Source organism: Furipterus horrens, unplaced genomic scaffold (genome assembly GCF_987537825.1).
Source record: "Furipterus horrens unplaced genomic scaffold, mFurHor1.1.pri manual_scaffold_3, whole genome shotgun sequence".
Lineage (NCBI taxonomy): Eukaryota > Metazoa > Chordata > Mammalia > Chiroptera > Furipteridae > Furipterus > Furipterus horrens.
Window position 1 is genome coordinate 4,056,656 of NW_028327173.1, and position 18,054 is coordinate 4,074,709.

An 18,054-nucleotide genomic window follows, 5' to 3' on the forward strand; every position below is an offset into this window, starting at 1 on the left:
CTCCGCCCCTGGCCCGCTGTCCCACGTGGTCCCCACCAGAGGGGCTTCCTGACATGCTGTTCGCTTGGCCTGAGCAAGCCTGGAAACTTTGAGGGGGTAGAGAGAGGGGCCAGGCCACCACCCCCGGCTGAGCCCCCAACCAGCAAGAGCCTTTCCAGGCAAGGTGTCTGCTCCGAAGGTGGAAGGACTTTCCCCAGAGCATGACATTCTCTCCAGCCTTCCCTCCCCCACGTGCCCTGTACGAGGGCCCTACTGTCACCATCTGAAAAGTGAGACAAGGAGAAAGGCGTCCGACTGGAGGATGGTGACACGGGCATGTGGGGACCCTGGGGCCTGAGGTCAGTGGGCCCCAACGCAGGCTCCCAGGGGGCGGGGGGGGGGGGGGGGCTTTGCCTGGTCCCAGCTGCTCAGACACAGGGCTTCCCACTGCCCAGTTCTGACTCTCCCTCTGTGTGTGCGTGCGTGGGCCGCTGGGCTTCTCGTCTCTGCAGGAGCCGGCAGCAGCGTGCATCACAAGTGCAACAGTGCCAAACACCGCATCATCTCGCCCAAGGTGGAGCCGCGGGCGGGGGGCTACGGGGGCCACGCGGAGGTGCAGCACAATGACGTGTCGGAGGGCAAGCAGGAGCACAGCCACAGCAAGGGCTCGGGCCGCGAGAAGAGGAACGGCAAGGTGGCCAAGCCCGTGCTGCTGCACCAGAACAGCACCGAGGTCTCGTCCACCAACCAGGTGGAGGTCCCCGACACCACCCAGAGCTCCCCTGTGTCCATCAGCAGCGGGCTCAACAGCGACCCCGACATGGTGGACAGCCCCGTGGTCACGGGCGTGTCCAGCATGGCGGTGGCCTCGGTGATGGGGAGCTTGTCCCAGAGCGCCACGGTGTTCATGTCGGAGGTCACCAACGAGGCCGTGTACACCATGTCCCCCACCGCCGGCCCCAACCACCACCTCCTCTCGCCCGACGCCTCTCAGGGCCTCGTCCTGGCCATGAGTTCCGACGGCCACAAGTTCGCCTTCCCCACCACGGGCAGTGCGGAGAGCCTGTCGATGCTGCCCACCAACGTCTCCGAAGAGCTGGTCCTCGCCACCGCCCTCGACGGTGGCCGGAAGATTCCAGAAACCACCATGAACTTTGACCCCGACTGTTTCCTCAATAACCCAAAGCAGGGCCAGACCTACGGGGGCGGAGGCCTGAAAGCTGAGATGGTCAGCACCAACGTCCGGCACTCGCCCCCCGTGGAGAGAGGCTTCAGCTTCACCGCCGTCCTCACCAAGGAGATTAAGACGGAGGACACCTCCTTCGAGCAGCAGATGGCCAAAGACGCGTACTCCTCCTCCGCGGCAGCCACGGCCTCGAGCTCCCTCACCCTGACCGCGGGCTCCGGCCTGCTGCCCTCGGGCGGCGGCCTGAGCCCCAGCACCACCCTGGAGCAGATGGACTTCAGTGCAATCGACTCTAACAAGGACTACGCGTCCGGCTTCAGCCAGACGGGCCACAGCCCCCACGTCCACCAGACCCCGTCCCCGAGCTTCTTCCTGCAGGACGCCAGCAAGCCCCTGGCCATCGAGCAGAACGCCCACAGCAGCCTGAGCGAGGCGGGGGGCGGCTTCGTGATGCCCACGGTGAAAACGGAGGCCTCGTCGCAAACCAGCTCCTGCAGTGGCCACGTGGAGACTCGGATAGAGTCCACCTCCTCCCTCCACCTCATGCAGTTTCAGGCCAATTTCCAGGCCATGGCGGCGGACGGGGAGGTCACCATGGAGACCTCGCAGGTGGCCGAAGGGGGCGAGGGCCTCATCAAGTCTGGGGAGCTGCAGGCCTGCAGCTCCGAGCACTACCTGCAGCCCGAGACCCCCGGGGTGATCCGCAGCACGGGCGGCGTCCCCCTGCTCCCGGGAAACGTGGTGCAAGGCCTGTACCCCGTGGCCCAGCCCGGCCTCGGCAACGCCTCCAACATGGAGCTCAGCCTGGACCACTTTGACCTCTCCTTCAGCAACCAGTTCTCTGACCTGATCAATGACTTCATCTCCGTGGAGGGGAGCAGCGGCACCATCTACGGGCACCAGCTGGTGTCGGGGGACAGCGCGGCGCTCTCGCAGCCGGAAGACGGGGCCCGCGCCGCCCCCTTTGCCCAGGCGGAGATGTGCATGCCATGCTGCAGCCCCCCGCAGGGGAGCCTGCAGCTCAGCGGCGCCGAGGGCGGGGCCGGCACCATGGCCTACATGCACGTTGCCGAGGTGGTCTCGGCCTCGTCGGCGCAGGGCGCCCTGGGGCTGCTGCAGCAGAGCGGACGGGTGTTCATGGTGACCGACTACTCCCCAGAGTGGTCCTACCCGGAGGTAAGCGGCCGCTTCACCGCCCACCTGCCTCACCTGTTCGCCCTCCGGCCTGAAGCGAAGGGGACCTCATTGGCGTGTGGCCTTGCAGACCACACAGGCCATGTGTCCCCTCCCTCTGTCCCCAGGTCACTTGAAATACCCTGACATGTCTCGGCAGTGGTTCTCAGTCCTAGTCACAGAACGTAGCTCTGAAGTCAGGGGTCTCCTTGGGGGCCAGGCGGCCTGCCAGCTCTAGCCAGAGCCGTCCGCTGTCACCTGGCTTATGTTTTAAGATGCCACTTACGTTTTGTTTTGGGAAGAGGGGCTGGGGAGAGGGATCCTAAGGCTCCTGAGAAAAAGAGAAACATTTGAAAGTCACCACCATCGATCATCCATATCCATTGCTCTTGATTTGCTTCCCTAAACAAAATGAAACAAAACAAATTTCTAACATGTTAGTAGGGAGGGTATATAGCTTCTGAAGCGTCAACTGTAGGACGTTCTTGGGTAAGTCTACACAATCGAAAGCATGTTCTGTGACTGAGCGCTGCCCACCGCCCCCACCCCACCCCCGCTGTCTCAGCTCTGACGCAGAGAGTCAGGGCCGCAAGCCCAGGACTGCAGGAAGCCCAGCAGGCCGCGGCGGCACGGCGTTTAAGGAAGGGATCTTTGCTTTTGCTTTGACTAGAATGACGCAGGACAGGGAGAGCGGCCGACCTGCACACCCCTCCCCTCCTCCCAGCCCACCTGTCAGGGGCTTGGGGCCCAGGCTGGTTCTTTCTCCCCATTGGGTGGTTGTTCACGGCCCCCTTGGTGCTACTGCCACGTCCCCTAGATGCCAGGGCAGAGGCTGCTGCCCAGGACAGGGGAGGAATGACCATGAAATAGCTTAACTCAGGCAGCGCACAGACCCTCCAGAGGGCTCAGGCTTGGGCACCTCTCAGACCCAGGCACTGGCGGGGGACCCTGAGAGCTTGCCCGGCTCAGGCCTGAGAACTGGGCTGCCTGGGAGGTGGGGCGCCTCTCAGCGCCAGTCTCTGCTCCAGAGACTCCCCGGCTCTGGTTGAGGGGACGTGGTCAGCATCCCTCTCTGGGGCACTCGGCCATGACCTCGCCTCTCTGTGGCTCAGTTTCCTCCCCTAGAACACGGGGCTGTAACAGCACCTGCCTCGGGGTAAAGCCTGTGGCCCAGAGCACGTCACCTGTGAGCCCTGGTCATCAGGCCGTGGCCCCCGCAGCTCACGGCGCACTGTGTCCCTTCTCATGTCCTGCTATGGCCGTGGGGAGAGGCTGCTCATTGGTTGGCCATGTTTGACCTTGGAGAGGTCACCTAGACTGGACCTCAGTGTCACCGTCTCGACCAGGAGGCCCATGCCTGCTCTGCCCCACGCCTTGATGGCAAGGCTAAGATCTACATCCCAGCCGCAGCTCCCAGACGCTGCACCAGCCCCGTCAGCGGCCCAGCCTGTGGACAGGGGCGCCCTGGAAATACGGCCGCTGTCTGGAGAGCGCAGCTCTGCCCAATGGCTGTGAGCACAGAGCGGTTATACACCCCTCAGGGGTCCAGAGGCGCCGCCCTGTGCGGTGAGCGGTCTGGCTTCCGGGCCTGGCCCCACGCTGAGCAGCCGGCGACCTTGGGCAGGGAGCTACCCTTCCGCCTCAGCCTCCGCCTCCGTGGGGTGTGAGGACTGAGGGACACGAGGGGCTCAGGCTGCACCCACCTCTTCTGTCCCCTCCATTTGTTTCCCTCTCGATCCCTAAGACTCAGGAAGATTCCAGCTGGTTTCCTCCCGATGTGGCTCAGTGTGACTCCGTCAGCGACGTGGGTCTCAGTGGCCCTCCCCTAGCAGCCTGGGTTCTCCAGGGTGAAAGGTCAGCTCAGCCCAGCAGTTTGCCCTCCCTCCACCGGGGGCTTAGGAGAGCCATCCAGGAGGAGAGGCAGAGGTGGGTGGGAGGGGGGGCCAGGCCTGGGCTGCATGAGGTCCGGGCAGGGAGTTGGGGTGCTGTCTTAGTGACTCAGAGACCTGGCTGTCCGGGCGTCCATTTACTCCTCTGTAAATGGCCGAGAGGGGGTGGCCTCCAGGCCCTCCAAGTCATGGGACCTGGGAGGTTCAGTGCTCGGGACACTTTGAGGGTCCCTGGAGTCTGAGCCCCGTGGGAGCTGGGTGCAGGAGGAGTCCTCTTCCCCGGGCCTCAGCCTGGATGTGCAGGTGCGAACACACTCAGGCCCGGGCGTCAGCAAGGGGGCCCTTAGCAGGCCTGTTCTGCCCCCGAGTGCCAGCCTGCAGAGCCCTAAGCAGTACCTGGGAGAAAGAAAGTCAGTTCAGCAGCTGGCCACGCGAGGGCGGCAGGGGAACAGGAAAGGGACGCCAATCTGGGCGGCCAGAGGCCCTGGGTGATTCCTGCTGCCCAAAAACAGAAGCAGCTCAAATTCCATTTGATTTGGAAAATCCACAGACACCACCCAGCTGGGCCCTTTCGGGCCAGTGTGGCTGAACAGTGAGACTTCTCTCTGCAGAGGTCCCAGGGGCTCTACCTCCCGCAACACACACGCACATACACTGTCCCCGTGTGGCGGCGGGGCCACCTCCTCTCCTGACCCGCCCCTCCCCTCACAGCCCGGCACTGGCATGCTCGCCCACCCCCCTCCACAGCCAGAGGCCCGCTTGCAGATGGCGTCCAGAGCTGGGTCCTAGCCAGGCTCTGCCAAGCACATGGAGGGCTCTGGTGAGACGCACAGGCTGGGACACTCGCTAGTCTGTAAATATGGGGTCAGGTGAAACATCACCCAGTGTCCCCACCCAGCTACAAAATCCGATGGCACCAGGCACCCACTTTTCCAGAATGCTGAGGCTGAGGCCAACCTGTTCTCTTCTCCCACCTCTGTGTCCTCCTGTTCACCTCTTCACCCCCAGCTGCGGCTGGTCACAGACACACACACATGCAAACACACACACACACACACGTACGGGAGGTGCCCCTGGGCCCCGGTATCTGCCCTGGGTGCATCAGAAGCCTGGGTCCTTTTTCTCAGGAGTGCCATGATGCAGTGGCCTCAGATGGCAATTGTTGCTCCCGCCCCTCCCCCAAGCCCTCTGTGTCGTCGTATCCTTGCACTGCGGCTCCAGCGGCGCCCGGCGGGGGAGGCCACAATTAGAGCCTTCAGGTGCCTGCGTCACAACAGTCCAGGCAGCCAGGCCAGCGTTACCATGGAAACCTTCCCCCAGAACTGACGGATGCTGAGCCCATCCTGCGGCGGTTACCGTGGAGAAGGGCCTGCTGTCCTTCAGTAATTCCCGCAGTCCTTTGTTCTGCGCAGCGGCCCAGCTTCATGCTAGCAGCCGTGGACTGGCATTGTTTTTCTTCTTTTTCCTGACGTGGTGACTGTCTGTGGCCTTTTCAAGCCACCGCGCTTCCATTTCCCAGGAACCAGGGACGATCTTGCCCTGAGCTGGCCTCTGGCGCTCCCAGATATCCCAATGTCAGGTTCTGCCTGGGTCAAGGCCGGAGGTTCCCCTGGAGATCAGATGCCACCAGAGAGGTTGGGCCACTTGCCTGAGAACACACAGCCACCAAGGGACAGGGACAGGCCTCCAGCTTTTGGGTCCTGGTCTTGTGCCCCCTCCAAACTTTGGTTCCCTAGCAAGGGGGCCCATGATTTCTCCAAAGCCACCCACTGCCTCAGGAACAAGCCCCGTGTTGAGGCTGAGGGTCCCTTTAGGACAAGGATGGCCCAGTGCCAAGGAGAGGTCACCCAAGTTCAGGTGACTGAGTGGGAGAGAGCGTCTCACTGGCCTGGGAGCACCAGCAGCAGAGCTGGGGGGTCTGGCTTCTGCAGCCTGGCAAAGTGGGGGAAGGAGGTCCTTGGGTCCCCCACGCCTCACCCCCTTCACCACCCAGACTCCAGTAGGCGTGTCTCTGGGTCTTCTCCAGCCCAGACACTAGGTGGCACTCTCAGCCCTGTCCTAGGCAGCTCTCACCCTCCCCGCACCCCCACCCCGACCCCAACCCCCCAGGGGTGGACAGAGTCTGGTGGTGGGCCCACCCAAGGAGAGCCAGAGAGGCCAGCATCCCTGTCCTCTGTCCCTCCTCCCCCACTAGGACAGCCTCAACTCTGTGACCATATGAATCCTGGTGGAGGGCCTACCCTCACTGTCCCCTCTGGACATCACACAATGCAGGAAGGCCAGGACTCGCTCAGCAGGGACGGGGCATAAAGCAGGACTGGCAGGACACAGCGGGGCCCTACTCCCTGGAGCTGAGTGAGACCACCTGAGGCCCCTCCCACAACCCCTTCCAGCCCAGCCCCCACCTGCCCTGTGGGAGCAGCTGCAGCCCTGCCAGGCTGCCCTCCCCAGTACCAGCCTGTGTGGTGCAGGCGCAGTGAGGGGCCCAGGTGGCTGTGTTGGTGGCAGCACAGACAAGTGCCCCTGGTGGCTCAGCACAGAGACACGGGGGCTCGGACCACCCAGCCCCCAGCGCTGAGCCCCTCTCCGGCCCAGGGCACCCCCCCTTTTTCTAGTTCTGCTGTCTTTCTCATCACCTTCATCCACCTCCTCCTTTCATCCCCACCACACTTGGGATCCCAGGTCTCTTCCCACGACCCCACCGGAACTTCCCGTCTCGGCCATGAGCCTGAGATGCTCGGACCTCTTTTCCAAACAAAGCTCCCTCCATTGGTCCACCAGCAACCTCTCCTCCACCTCCTTCCAGGGGTGCTTCAGGAGCTGGAAGGGTTTGAAGAGCCCTGTGCTCCTTCTGCATGGAACTGAAAGACGCGCAGGAGGGGCCCGAGGTCCGGGCTGCCGCCCCCTGTGCTGCTGGCTGGCCGGGAAAGGCAGGGAGCATCTGGGGCTCCAGGGTCCCCTTCTTCCTGCCGCATCCCTGCAACGGCTAACCCTCAGAGGCCTGCGTCCCTCGTCCCCCCTCCCCTCCCCTCGGTGGCTGACCCTGTCCCTGATGTCTGTCGCCTCCAGGGAGGAGTGAAGGTTCTCATCACGGGCCCGTGGCAGGAAGCCAGCAATGACTACAGCTGTCTGTTCGACCAGATCTCAGTGCCTGCGTCCCTGATTCAGCCCGGCGTGCTGCGCTGCTACTGCCCAGGTGAGCCTGCAGCGGCCGGGGCGCCTGGGCTTCGCTCTCCTCCCCTGGGAAGAGGGGGCCCCGGATCGGCTGCTCTAATGTCCTCTGTTCTGGCTCATGGGCCCCGTATCAGACAGGGACATGGGCACACTTGGCGGGGGTTCCAAATGGCGAGGGGACTGAGTAGAGAACCGGTACTCCCAGGACTGGCCATCACCAGAAGCTCCAGCCTCCCCCGACCCGACCGGCTGCTGCACAGCCCGTGAGAGTGGGCCAGCAGAGGGGCCGAAAGGAGCTGCACTGGGGTCAGAGGCCAGCCTTGCAGCAAGGCGGACCCCTCTGCGCCCGTGCGCGCCTCGGGCCTAGCCAACCAAAAGCCATAAGAACAAGGGAGCCCAGAGCAGGTCAGAGAGGAATGGAGAAGGCCCAGTGGGGGATGGGGAGGGGGTGTCAAACGAAGAAGAATCCACACAACCCCTTTGTAGCTGGATGAAGCCACCCACCTCGTGCCCAGGAGAAGGCGCAGACACAGAATGTACTTTGGGGTTCAGGGGCAGGAGCCCCGCGTGCTGTCCCTCAGTGCTTTGTCATCTGCTTAGCTTGGTGTCCTTGTCTGATTCACTCGCCCTTGACCGCTGCCATTGCCACCTCCCCAGGGGCCTGTCAGCTCCCTGCAGGCAGGGTCCATGTCTGTCTTGCTCACCAAGTTCCCCAGGGCTCACAGAGTGCCTGCTGTGCCCGAGGAGAGCAGCGTTTGTGCAGGAATCAGTTTCTAGCACGCATGTTTTCTGGTCCCCGGGCTGGTGCTGGGAGCTCTCCTTGGCTGGCCTCTCACATGCCCTGTTAGCCCCAGGGATGGCCTGTCTGGTTTGTCCAGGCCGTGAATGGAGACACAGACGGGGCAGTGGGTGGCAAGGGCGGAGGCTCCCACCCCATGTTATCTGAAGCCCGGAGGCCTACAAAGAAGAGAGAGCATTCTCTGTGGGAGCTGCGGACGGCGGGGAGAAGTGGGGTAGGGGCCCCATGGCAGCAGCAGACCCAGCTGGTGTCAGATGCCAGCTTCCACCTGGGGTGGTCCAGCCGGAGCCTTGGGCCACCCCAGCTGTCTGCCTCCCAAGCCTTCACCATCCTCCCAGGGAGCTCACAGGGAAGACGGTTCTCTTTCTCTCTCTCCCTTTCTCTCCGCCTCCCTGTGCCGAATGCTGCCAAGCTGTGCTCACGTGCTCAGCCTCCACTTGAACCCAGCACCTCCTTCACACACACATCCCAGGGAGCCTGGGCCGGTGTCCCTGCTCGCCCTGCTGGCCCTGCCCCCCACTGGCTGCCTGGCAGGCTCCCCTGGGCCTGCTCAGCCCCCTTGGCTCTTGGCAGCCCAGCCTGGCCCGGAGCACAGCCATCCGCATGCCTGCAGGCTGGGTCAGCCTGTGGCAGGTGGGGGCTCCGGGCAGCTGACACTGCACCCCCGCCCTGCCGGCGGGGTAGGGAGAGGGCAGCCTGTTATCAAACTGGCCACTTACCACCTGCTGCTGGAACCGCACTCATCGGCCTATAAATAGTGCCACTTCCTATACCTGCTCCTTGCCTGGCTGGGGACCCAGACCTTGCCTGTCCTGAGTTATCTGACCCTTCAGAAAAAAAAGGCTGGCCTCTGCGTGCCCTCTGGACAAGGTCCCAGGCCAGGACCTGGTAAGTCCGGAGCTGGGTCTGTCACACAGGTCAGTATAACCGGGACCTGCCGGTTACCGTCCGTGCAGCTAGCTCGGTGGTTGAAGTCGCTGGGCCTCAGTTCCTGCAGCTTCTAAACCTGCCAGATGGGTGAGAGTTCAAGCTGAGGGGGAGGCCCTGGAGCTCCGGGCTCAGCACAGCCCTGCGGGTGCTCCACCATGAGGCCTCACTCTCCCAAGGGGACGTGGGGGAGCCTGCCGGCTGCTCGAGCCTCCACAGGCAGCGCTCCAGGGCCCAGAGCGCCTCTGAGTTCCAAGAGCTGGGGGGCAGACTGCACCGGCCACTGTCCTGTGGGCTTCTCAAACAGATGGCAGCTCGAACCAGCAGACCCCAAAGGACGAGAAGCTGCAGCCTCAGAGGCAGACAGAGAGCTGGGCCTGCTGCTGGGCCCAGTTCAGGTTCACAGCTCACCGCAAACATGGGACCCCTGGGGCATCTCGCTCTGAGGCCCACAGGGAAGCACGCCACTCTGTGAGGCGGCTCTGGATGCATTCACTCGTTCATTCATTTCTTCATGCGCCACATGGTTTGCCAGGTACTGGGTAGGTGCCTGGACGGAAGCAAAGCATAAGACTTGGATGCTACCCCTAACCCTGACCCTGGGGGATGATGCTGGCCTCTTAAGGGATCATCCCTGGGTCTCCCAAGGGCTGGAGGAAGCTAGAGCTGAAGCTGAAGAAAGAACATGTGAAGTCAGCACCAGTCAGCCTCACTGGAAAGGGCTCAGAGGCCTCTGAGCACAAGTTGGCCAGCTTAGGGGCTGGGAACAACCTGGGAGGAGGGGCACCTGAGGGAGCGTGGGAGCAGCAGGAGCACAGACGACCCCTACCCACCAGCCTGGCACACCTGCCCAAGCCCAGTGGGGGAGGGGAGTCAAACCCTGACCACGGGCGCTGCTCTGCTGGGCGCAGAAGGCACAAAGGCCTGGGACAGGTCTCCTGCAAGTTCCCCGTGGTGCTCTAAGATCGTGAGGGAGACAGGCCCATCGGCCTCTGAGCGAAGGCTGCAGCAGTGGGGAAGGAGGACTCGGGACCTAGGAAAGGCGGCTGGGCTCGGAAGGAGAGAGGAGCCACCAACCAGAAGACTTCGCTCTGGGGCTTTGGACAGTCCCATCCCAGATGCCTGAGAAGTCACCAAACAGCAGAAGATGAAATTCAAAATGAGGTGGGCACTCTGTTTTATTGCAATTCATTCAACAGTTATGGAGTGTTCCCAACGTGCCAGGCACTGACCTTGGCCCTAGGCATAAAGAGGACGTCTGGATAGACCCAGTCCCAGCTCTCACGGAACTTACATCCTTCTGCAGGGGGCAAAAAACAAACGAGACGAAGAGCGAGCCAAGAGAGCTGGAGAGGACCGTCAGGACACTGGCAACATGGTCGGTCACTGGTGAAGTGACCTGGGAAGAGGGCAGTGTTTGGGGCGACTGGGACCTTAGGCTGGAAGCTGGATGATGGGACGGAGGGCTGTGGGAAGGGTGGGAGAGGCCTCCAGGCAGAGGGCAAAGCAAGTGCAAAGGCCCTGAGGCAGGAAGAGGCTTGGCAAGTTGGAGGAGTACAAAGCTGGGGAGCGGGGAGCTGCTGAGCAAGGCAAGGTTGGAGAACATAGCAAGGACCAAATCATGTCCCTCCTTCTGAGCCACAGGAAAGAATTGGGTTTGGTTTTACCTACAACGAGAAGCCATCCGTTTCAAGTGGGGAGTGACTTGCTGGAAACTATATCTTTAAAAGATGATTCTGGGCACTTGGGAGAGCGGGTCGCAGGAGGAAGAACAGAGGCAGGAACCGCAGGAAGTGGCAGAGGGCACATTTCCTGACTTAAGGAGGAGGGCTCCCTGGGGCAGTGCACTCCCAGGGGTTGATGTGGGAGCATTGGAATGTGGCCCCCAGACACCATCCGGCAGGAATAGGCCTGGTTTCCCCAGCAGAGGCTAATTAACGCAGGAGTCTGAGCAAGGAATGATGGCTGCTCGGACCCACGTGGTGGCGGGAGAGACAGAGAGAAGTGGATGGCCTGGAACTCGCTGGTGGACTGCATCGGGGGAGGGAGAGCGGGCGTCGAGGGAGCGTCCTACATGGTGGGCAGGCCTGAGTGAGCTGGGCTGCTGGGCTGGCACCCAGGCGTCCACCACAGGTGGCCTCCATCCATCTCTCCGGGGAAGGAAGGGATGCCCTTGAATCTGCCGCCATCCTGGTGTCACTGCCATTGTGCCAGCACCAGGAGATGGTGGAAGGAGAGCAGCAGTTGAGGAGGACCCTCCGGCTGAGACGCTGGGCACAGAGAAGCCTTGAGCTCCCCAGGGGCCGGCCGAGGGGCAGGAGCGGAGCTGAGTGGACTGAGACGCTGGCTATGTGGACCGCCCTGCCTTCCTGTTGGTAAACCAGGCTCCTCTCCAGGGCAGGCAGGTGACCACAAGCTTGGAGACCCGCCCGGGGATGCTGTCGGAGTCCGGAGGTTCTGGACTTGGCAGGAGAGCCCTGCGCAGAGAGCCTCTGAGGGAGGGCCGGTGGCACCCGCACCGCCTCGGAGCCGGGCGGCCCAGCACGTGGTCTGGAGCTGAGAGGCCACACCGGAGTGGGAAGCACAGGAGAGAAAACCCGCCGGTCGTTCTTGAGCAGCGACTTCCTAGAGACCTGCTACAGGGACGGTGGCATGACACGTGCACCCGGGATGGACACAGGCCACCGTAAACAAGCTGCTGTCCCCACGGGAAGTGGGGTGTACGGGAGGCGTTCTCAGACGGAAGTGGGGCTTTACTCTGCCCTGGGGAGCAGCTGACTTGGACGCTTCCTCCAGTCTGTGAGCTGCTGAAAACGGAGAGTAAACAGTAACCTGACCCCCGTGAGCGGCCTCCCTGGAAATCTGTCCTGGGAGGCCCTGGGCACTGGTATCTGGTGTTCCGGAAAAGCCGGACAGAGAGCACAGAGCCCGATGCCTACCGGGGACGGGGCCTGGCCGGGCAGCCCACGTACACACCCACCCCTGGCCTCCGGGCCATCGCTGTGGCCACAGCCCCCAAGATTCCAAAAGGGCCCTGCCGCAGCAGCAGCCTCAGCCCCAGAAGGACGCGGGTCTCTGCCAGGGCCGGGCTTTCCTCTCGCCCGCGGTGAGAACGTCCGTTCATTCATTCACGCAAACGACGGCCTCCACTGAGCCTCTGTCGTGGCGAGAGCAGCCCCTGAGCCCCACAGCACCTGCCTCCCCGGAGCTCACTGTCCAGGCGCTGGGGGAGCACCTCTGCGTGCCAGCACCCCGGGCTCAGCACCACTGGGCCCGGAGGCACGACCGAAGCGCCTGCCTCCTCACCGGGGAGGCAGAAGAACTAAAAATACATGCGAGGCGTGCTGAGTGAGTCAGGACAAGCGGGTAGGAAAAGGTGAAACCGAAATAAGCACAAGGGAGTCTGAGCCCTGCCTGCCCAGGGTGAATGGGGCAGGAGGAGAAGGCAGCCACCAAGGGGCGGGGAGGGGGCGTCTCTCCCTCCCTCCCTCATTCAGCAGCTCATCTGCACTGAGCTGCCGGCCCCTGCCCTCACCGGGGAGCAGAGGAGCCCAGGGGCAATTACAGGACGGGGCATAGAGCCCCCCAGGGCCTGGCTGAGCCAGGGGTGCAGACAAGGCTCCTGGAAGAAGCAGCATGGCCTTCGGGCCTCGCGGAATGAGCGGGCACTGGCTGGGAGGACCCGGGAAGGCTCATAGGGAGGGGGCGCTCCAGCTCCTTGAGGGTGCAGCAGGCTGCAGCCTGCCCGCCCCCATCCTGACCTCTCTCTGTTTTGCTTTCAGCCCATGACACTGGTCTCGTGACCCTACAAGTTGCCTTCAACAACCAGATCATCTCCAACTCAGTGGTGTTTGAATACAAAGCTCGGGCCCTGCCCACGCTGCCTTCCTCCCAGCATGACTGGCTGTCACTGGACGGTAAGAGCAGCGCTCGGGTCCCCCTGCCCGACTCCGTGGAGAGGGACACTGGGGGACAAGGTGTGGGGAAGGAAGAAGTGTCCAGGCTTCTGTGTTTCTGACCAGAGCAGGCAGAGACGGGGGCCAGTGTCCTCCACAGGAGGATGGCCTGGGGCTCAGCCCGGATTTGGGGGACAGAAGGAAATGCCGAGCTTGAGCCTGCAGCCGTCCCTCCTGGCAGGGGACCCGAGTGGCCAGATAAGCCCTCAGGTGGCTGAGATGCTCTTCTCTCGACAGACCCCAAGAAGCAGGGTCCAAGCATCCTCTGCTCCCCACCCCAGGCTGTTTCTGGGGTGCCCTCGAAGCCCCCTGCAGGCCGTCATCAAGTCCCGCACCTCATAGAGACGACAGTGATGTGGGTGGCTGGGCGAGGGCCCCGGCTGGGCCTCCTTCTGGTTCCGAGGCCCCGACCGCGCGGCTGTGTTTTCAGCGCTTCTGCCTTTTAGTGAGAACGAGCCAAACCCTCCCGTGGAAGCCCTCAAACACGCGTCGCCTCATCGCTAGGCTTGTTTCGCTTCGGCCTCTGCCCTAGAGAGCGTCTGGAATAAGCCCAGGGTTATGATCACGGCTGAGGGGGGAGGGTCAGGGAGCCCAAAGGCTCCTAAGGAGGAGGCAGGACCTGGTGGCCTGCTCCATGGGGTTGGTGACTGTTAGCTGCTCCCCCTGGGACACCAGGGCTCTGCACAGAAAAGCTGCCAAAGATGGGTGGGGGATGCTAAGTCAGAGGCTGCCCTTCCGGGCCTGGACATGCCAGGAAGCCCCGGCGTGGGCCTGGGGGGCTGGGCTGATAGCCTCTGCACCGGGACAGAGTGGGAGGGAGGGCTGCACGTGACCTCAGCATCGGGGAAGCCCATGGAGGTGCCAGTCTGTGGGCTACCTCACTGGAGACCTCAGCAGCCCAAGGCATGGGGTCCTGGCTGAGCCAACCCTGGGGCCTATGCAGAGGTCAGTGTCTAGGCACCCCTCCCCTGTCCGCAACGTCCTTTGCCTTCTCACCTCAGGCTCCCCTTTGCTGCTGGCTGCTGGAGGACTTCTGGGCTCGGGTACATGCCCTGGCCAGCTTTCCTGAGCCACCTAGTGTGCAAACCTCAGCCTCGTCCCAGTCCAGGCCCCAGCAGTGACAAGCTGCCTGGCAGCCACCCTGGCCACTGAACCTCCTCAGCCGCCCCAGGGGTGGCGTTGAGTCAGCAGGCATCTGCACCCTGGCGGTGGCTGCCTGGGAGCACCAGGCTGGCCTTGGCAGCGACCCCGGCTAAGACTGGAGCCAGCCGGAGCTGCGAGGACGACCTGCAGGCTGTAACAGAGAAGGGCAGGGTGACCAGGGGCTCCTGTTCAGGAAATCCGGTTTCAGCTTTGCAGAACAAAAGGAAAACGGAGCAGGGAACTCAGCAGAGACCTGGCTCTCCCTGAGTGACCAGGTCACCTCACCAGGGTGAACTGTAGGACGTTGGGACCAGTGTAAGGCCTGTCTGGTAGATGGAGCCCGTCAGAGAGCCAGGTGTCAGCTAGGCGGTGCCTTGGAGCTCTGGAAACCTCAGCCGGCCCCCTGGAAGCCCAGGGAGCAAGCTGTACCGGGAGGCTGCCTGCAGGGAAGGGTGCCGTGATGGAGGCGCCGGGGAAGGGAAGCCGGTATACCTGCTCCTCCGTGACAAAACACCACCTGCTCTCCACCAGCCCCTTCCTGTGGGCGTGGAGCTCTGACCTCCCTCCAGCAGGCCTCCAGTAGAAGGCATCCCCCAGCCACTAGCAGAATACACAGGAGAGATGGCAGGAGTCGGGGAGGGGACTTGGCAGGGCCACCCCCCCACACACACACACACCCTGGAGAGACTGATTGGGGTTCTGTAAGACCCTGTGCTTCCCCTTCCATTTGGTCTTGGCCAGGTGTCCTTTTAAGCAGGGGGACAGGGCGGGTGGCCAGGGCAGAGGAACCGTGAGACCTCGCCCTGCAGTGGAATAGGAGTGAAATCTCCCTCTCCTTTTTTCCCTGAACAAAAGAATACAGTGACTTATCCACCCAAGGGTCCTTTTCCCAGACTTTCACCTGCCTGATAAATAATAACAGTGGAGAGGGCAGAACAGAACCACAGCGCCGCGCCAGGGCAAAGGGGACCGCTGGGACAGCCCCAGGGGTAGGGGTCCCCCGCCTTCTGGCCAACCCTGTGGCCTGGCAGTGAACTCTGCGCCGGGCGAAGCCTTCCTCTCCTCCCCCTTCTCTCCTTTCTTCTCCCCTCGGCTCTCTGCAGCGGCTGTCCTCAGCCCTTCCCGCCCCCAGGATTGCTGGGCAAATTCTCCGCTGCGGGAGCCGCTGGGAGGCGGAGACACGCCGCGCGTGTGCAGCCCGGAGCGGGAGGAGCGGTGGCGGAAAGAGGCGGGGGCGGGGGCGAGGGACTGCAAAGCCGAGCAAACTGGGACGCGGCGGCCAGGAGGCGCTGCGCGCGCGCGCGCTCACACACACATGCACACGCATGCACACACGCATACACACGCACGCCCGCCCCGCGCAGCTGCAATGCAGGCCTTCGCGCCCGGCGGGACTGCGGCACGGCTCCACGCGGGGGAAGGGCCGGCCCTCCCAGCCCTGGGACTGGGTGGTGACGTGCACAGCCGCGCGCGCTCGGACTGGCGGCAGGCGCCGGCTCTGCGTCGTTGTTTCCCTCGGTCAGGCGCCTGGCTCGCAATCCTAGGCGCGTTCTTTGCCCCACCCCACCCCCTCCCATCCCAGATTGGGGGAAAATGTTTTGGGAAGAGAATTTCTGCCTTCGTTTGATTTTTTAAATGCTTTTGTTTGCCAGACTCAGGGCTGGGGTGGGGGTGGGGGTGGGCGCTGGTGCGCAGAGAATCAGAGCCGCAGCGGCGCAGCTGCAAGGGGGCGCGCGGGGAGTAACCTTTGTCTGCGCGGTGGGCCCGGTGGGAGCAGTCGTCCCCGCGGAAGGGCTTAGGCGCAGGGGTGCCACATCGCCCAGATCTCAGCTGGGCGCAGCCATCCAGGCAGAGACAGAGGATAGCAATGGGGGGAGGAGGGGAGCGGGGGCGCTGCCACTGCCGCAGCAGCCATCCAGGCGGTTCCAGGCCACCTTGGCGAGCTCAGCCCTCTGGGTCCGGGGAGCTACAGCATCGCCCCTGGACCCAGAGGACTTGTCCCTTCTCCCACCTCCACGGTGAGCTGCAGGGGCACAGGTCCTGCCTTCAGGGGTCCCTGCTGCCCAGCACAGGTGGGGCACGTTGTGCACGTGTGAATGAATGGATGCGTACTTGTGGATTCGGGAAAGGAGCTTAACTTAGCCCAGCGGTCAGGAAGGCTTCACGGAGCAAGTGACCCTTTGCTGAGTCCTCAAACCTGAGCAGGCATCAGCCAGGCCAAAGGGGACAGGAAGGAGTCCCCAGGAAGAGGGGGCTGCAAGACAGCAAGCCCTCCAGGAGCTGCCATTTTCACCATCTCTTCCCCCAAAGGTCTAACTGTAGGACAGATTTCCCCAGGCCATGTGCACCAGAACCCCTGGGGGGTCTGGGGTGGGTCAGCGTGCACTTGGGGTGCAGTGGGCACCCCTTCCTTCCAGGGTAGAGGCGGTCAGGCAGCAGGGCTCACCCTGGAGCCGTGTCGGGAGGGACTCTGGGCAGTGTCACTTCTGCCCGTGACGGGTCCTGCGGACACAGACGGCCAGGGCTGGGCTGAGCGCAGAGGAGACGTGGTGTTTGTTTAGACAGTCTGGCCTGTGTTTGCAAAGAGAATAAACCCAGGCGGTCCACACTGGGGCTCTGGGGCTGAGGGGGTGGGGCAGGCCCCCGTGTCGCAGAGGACAGCTCTAAGTGACCCCTGGGAGGGACAGTGAGTGGAACTTCTGTGCCCTGCTCTTCACTTCTAGCCGCCTGATTTACACCAGGGCCTGTCAGAAGACCCAGGGTCCTCTGCCCCCCCCCTCACTGACTGTCCACCCCACCGACTGCGCCCCCCCCAGAACCCCACTAAGCCGCTTAGACTTAACTATTTACAGTTGCTTCTCAGGCAGCTGAGCCTCCTGCCTGAATGAGAGGATTGGAGCGAGGCGTGGATGCAGCTTTCCCGGGTTCAGCCAGCTGGTCATGTCGGCAGGCCTCCTGCTGGCCCTCGGGGTCTGAGAGGGACCTTGTCATCTCAGGCAGAGGGGAGAACAGGGCCAGGAGCTCACCCTTCATCATGCCGGTGCCTGCTCTCTGCATAAACCTGGGGGTGACGCCCTGGGGCAGCCTGCCCCTCCAACTCACGGGGCCAGAGGAGGTGATCTGGTAAGCTGGCCTCTGGGGCAGCCTGCCTCCTGGCTGGGTGTCCGAGAAGGCTGAGCCTTGCAAGATTTGGCCTCCCTGCCTGGCCTTCTGGTCTGACCCCACTCTCTGTTAACAGCTCGAGGACATGTAGCTGGGGGGTCCCCAGCTCTGCCCCCCCCCCCCCAAGCTGCCTGTCCCTGGCGTGTGGCCATGGATCAGTGGGCCTCCCACTGCAGGCTGATTTCTAATAGCAGCCTGCAGGCACCGGGAGCAGAGACCACACACTGACCCAGAGCCCACTGGGCGGAGGCCAGTGGCAGCAGGAGAGGGCCTCCCAACTGTGAGGCGCCCCAGGGCTTTCTGAGGGGCCTGTGGGGCTCCTCCTGGCCGGGCCCCTCCCTCCTGCACACCTGCCAGCCTATTCCCAGTCACCCTCTCTGGCCTTCGTGTGCTCACCTGTCCCCATGGGGGAGCATGCAGAACCCAGGAACTCGTCACTTGGACCAGATCATGCAGGGGAATGACAAAAGTTAAGTAATTTGGCTGTAAATAGTTTAAAAGATCCCTGTTGCACTAAAGCAAATACCATTTGTATGACGGAGAACACAGAGGTCACCAGAGGTTTTGAGAGAAGACGCGGCATCAGTGCGTTCTGGTCGCTTTGCAGAGCCGCCTTGCATTGTACCCTCAGTCAGCGCCCTGGGCCACCTCTCCTGCCTCGGGGGG

General features: G+C 63.1%; 1 protein-coding gene across 1 annotated transcript in view; it reads left to right on the forward strand.

Moving 5' to 3' along the window:
• The first annotated feature begins 1,756 nt into the window (after positions 1-1,756).
• The window catches only part of LOC150014116 (calmodulin-binding transcription activator 1-like), an 84,977-nt gene continuing 68,679 nt past the window's right edge, over positions 1,757-18,054 (forward strand). Inside the window, exons 1-3 of the mRNA XM_090268521.1 lie at positions 1,757-2,341; positions 7,297-7,423; positions 12,910-13,044. Of these exons, the coding sequence (XP_090124647.1) occupies positions 1,760-2,341; positions 7,297-7,423; positions 12,910-13,044 (844 nt within the window). The 5' untranslated portion in view covers positions 1,757-1,759. The remainder of the gene's footprint in view (positions 2,342-7,296; positions 7,424-12,909; positions 13,045-18,054) is intronic.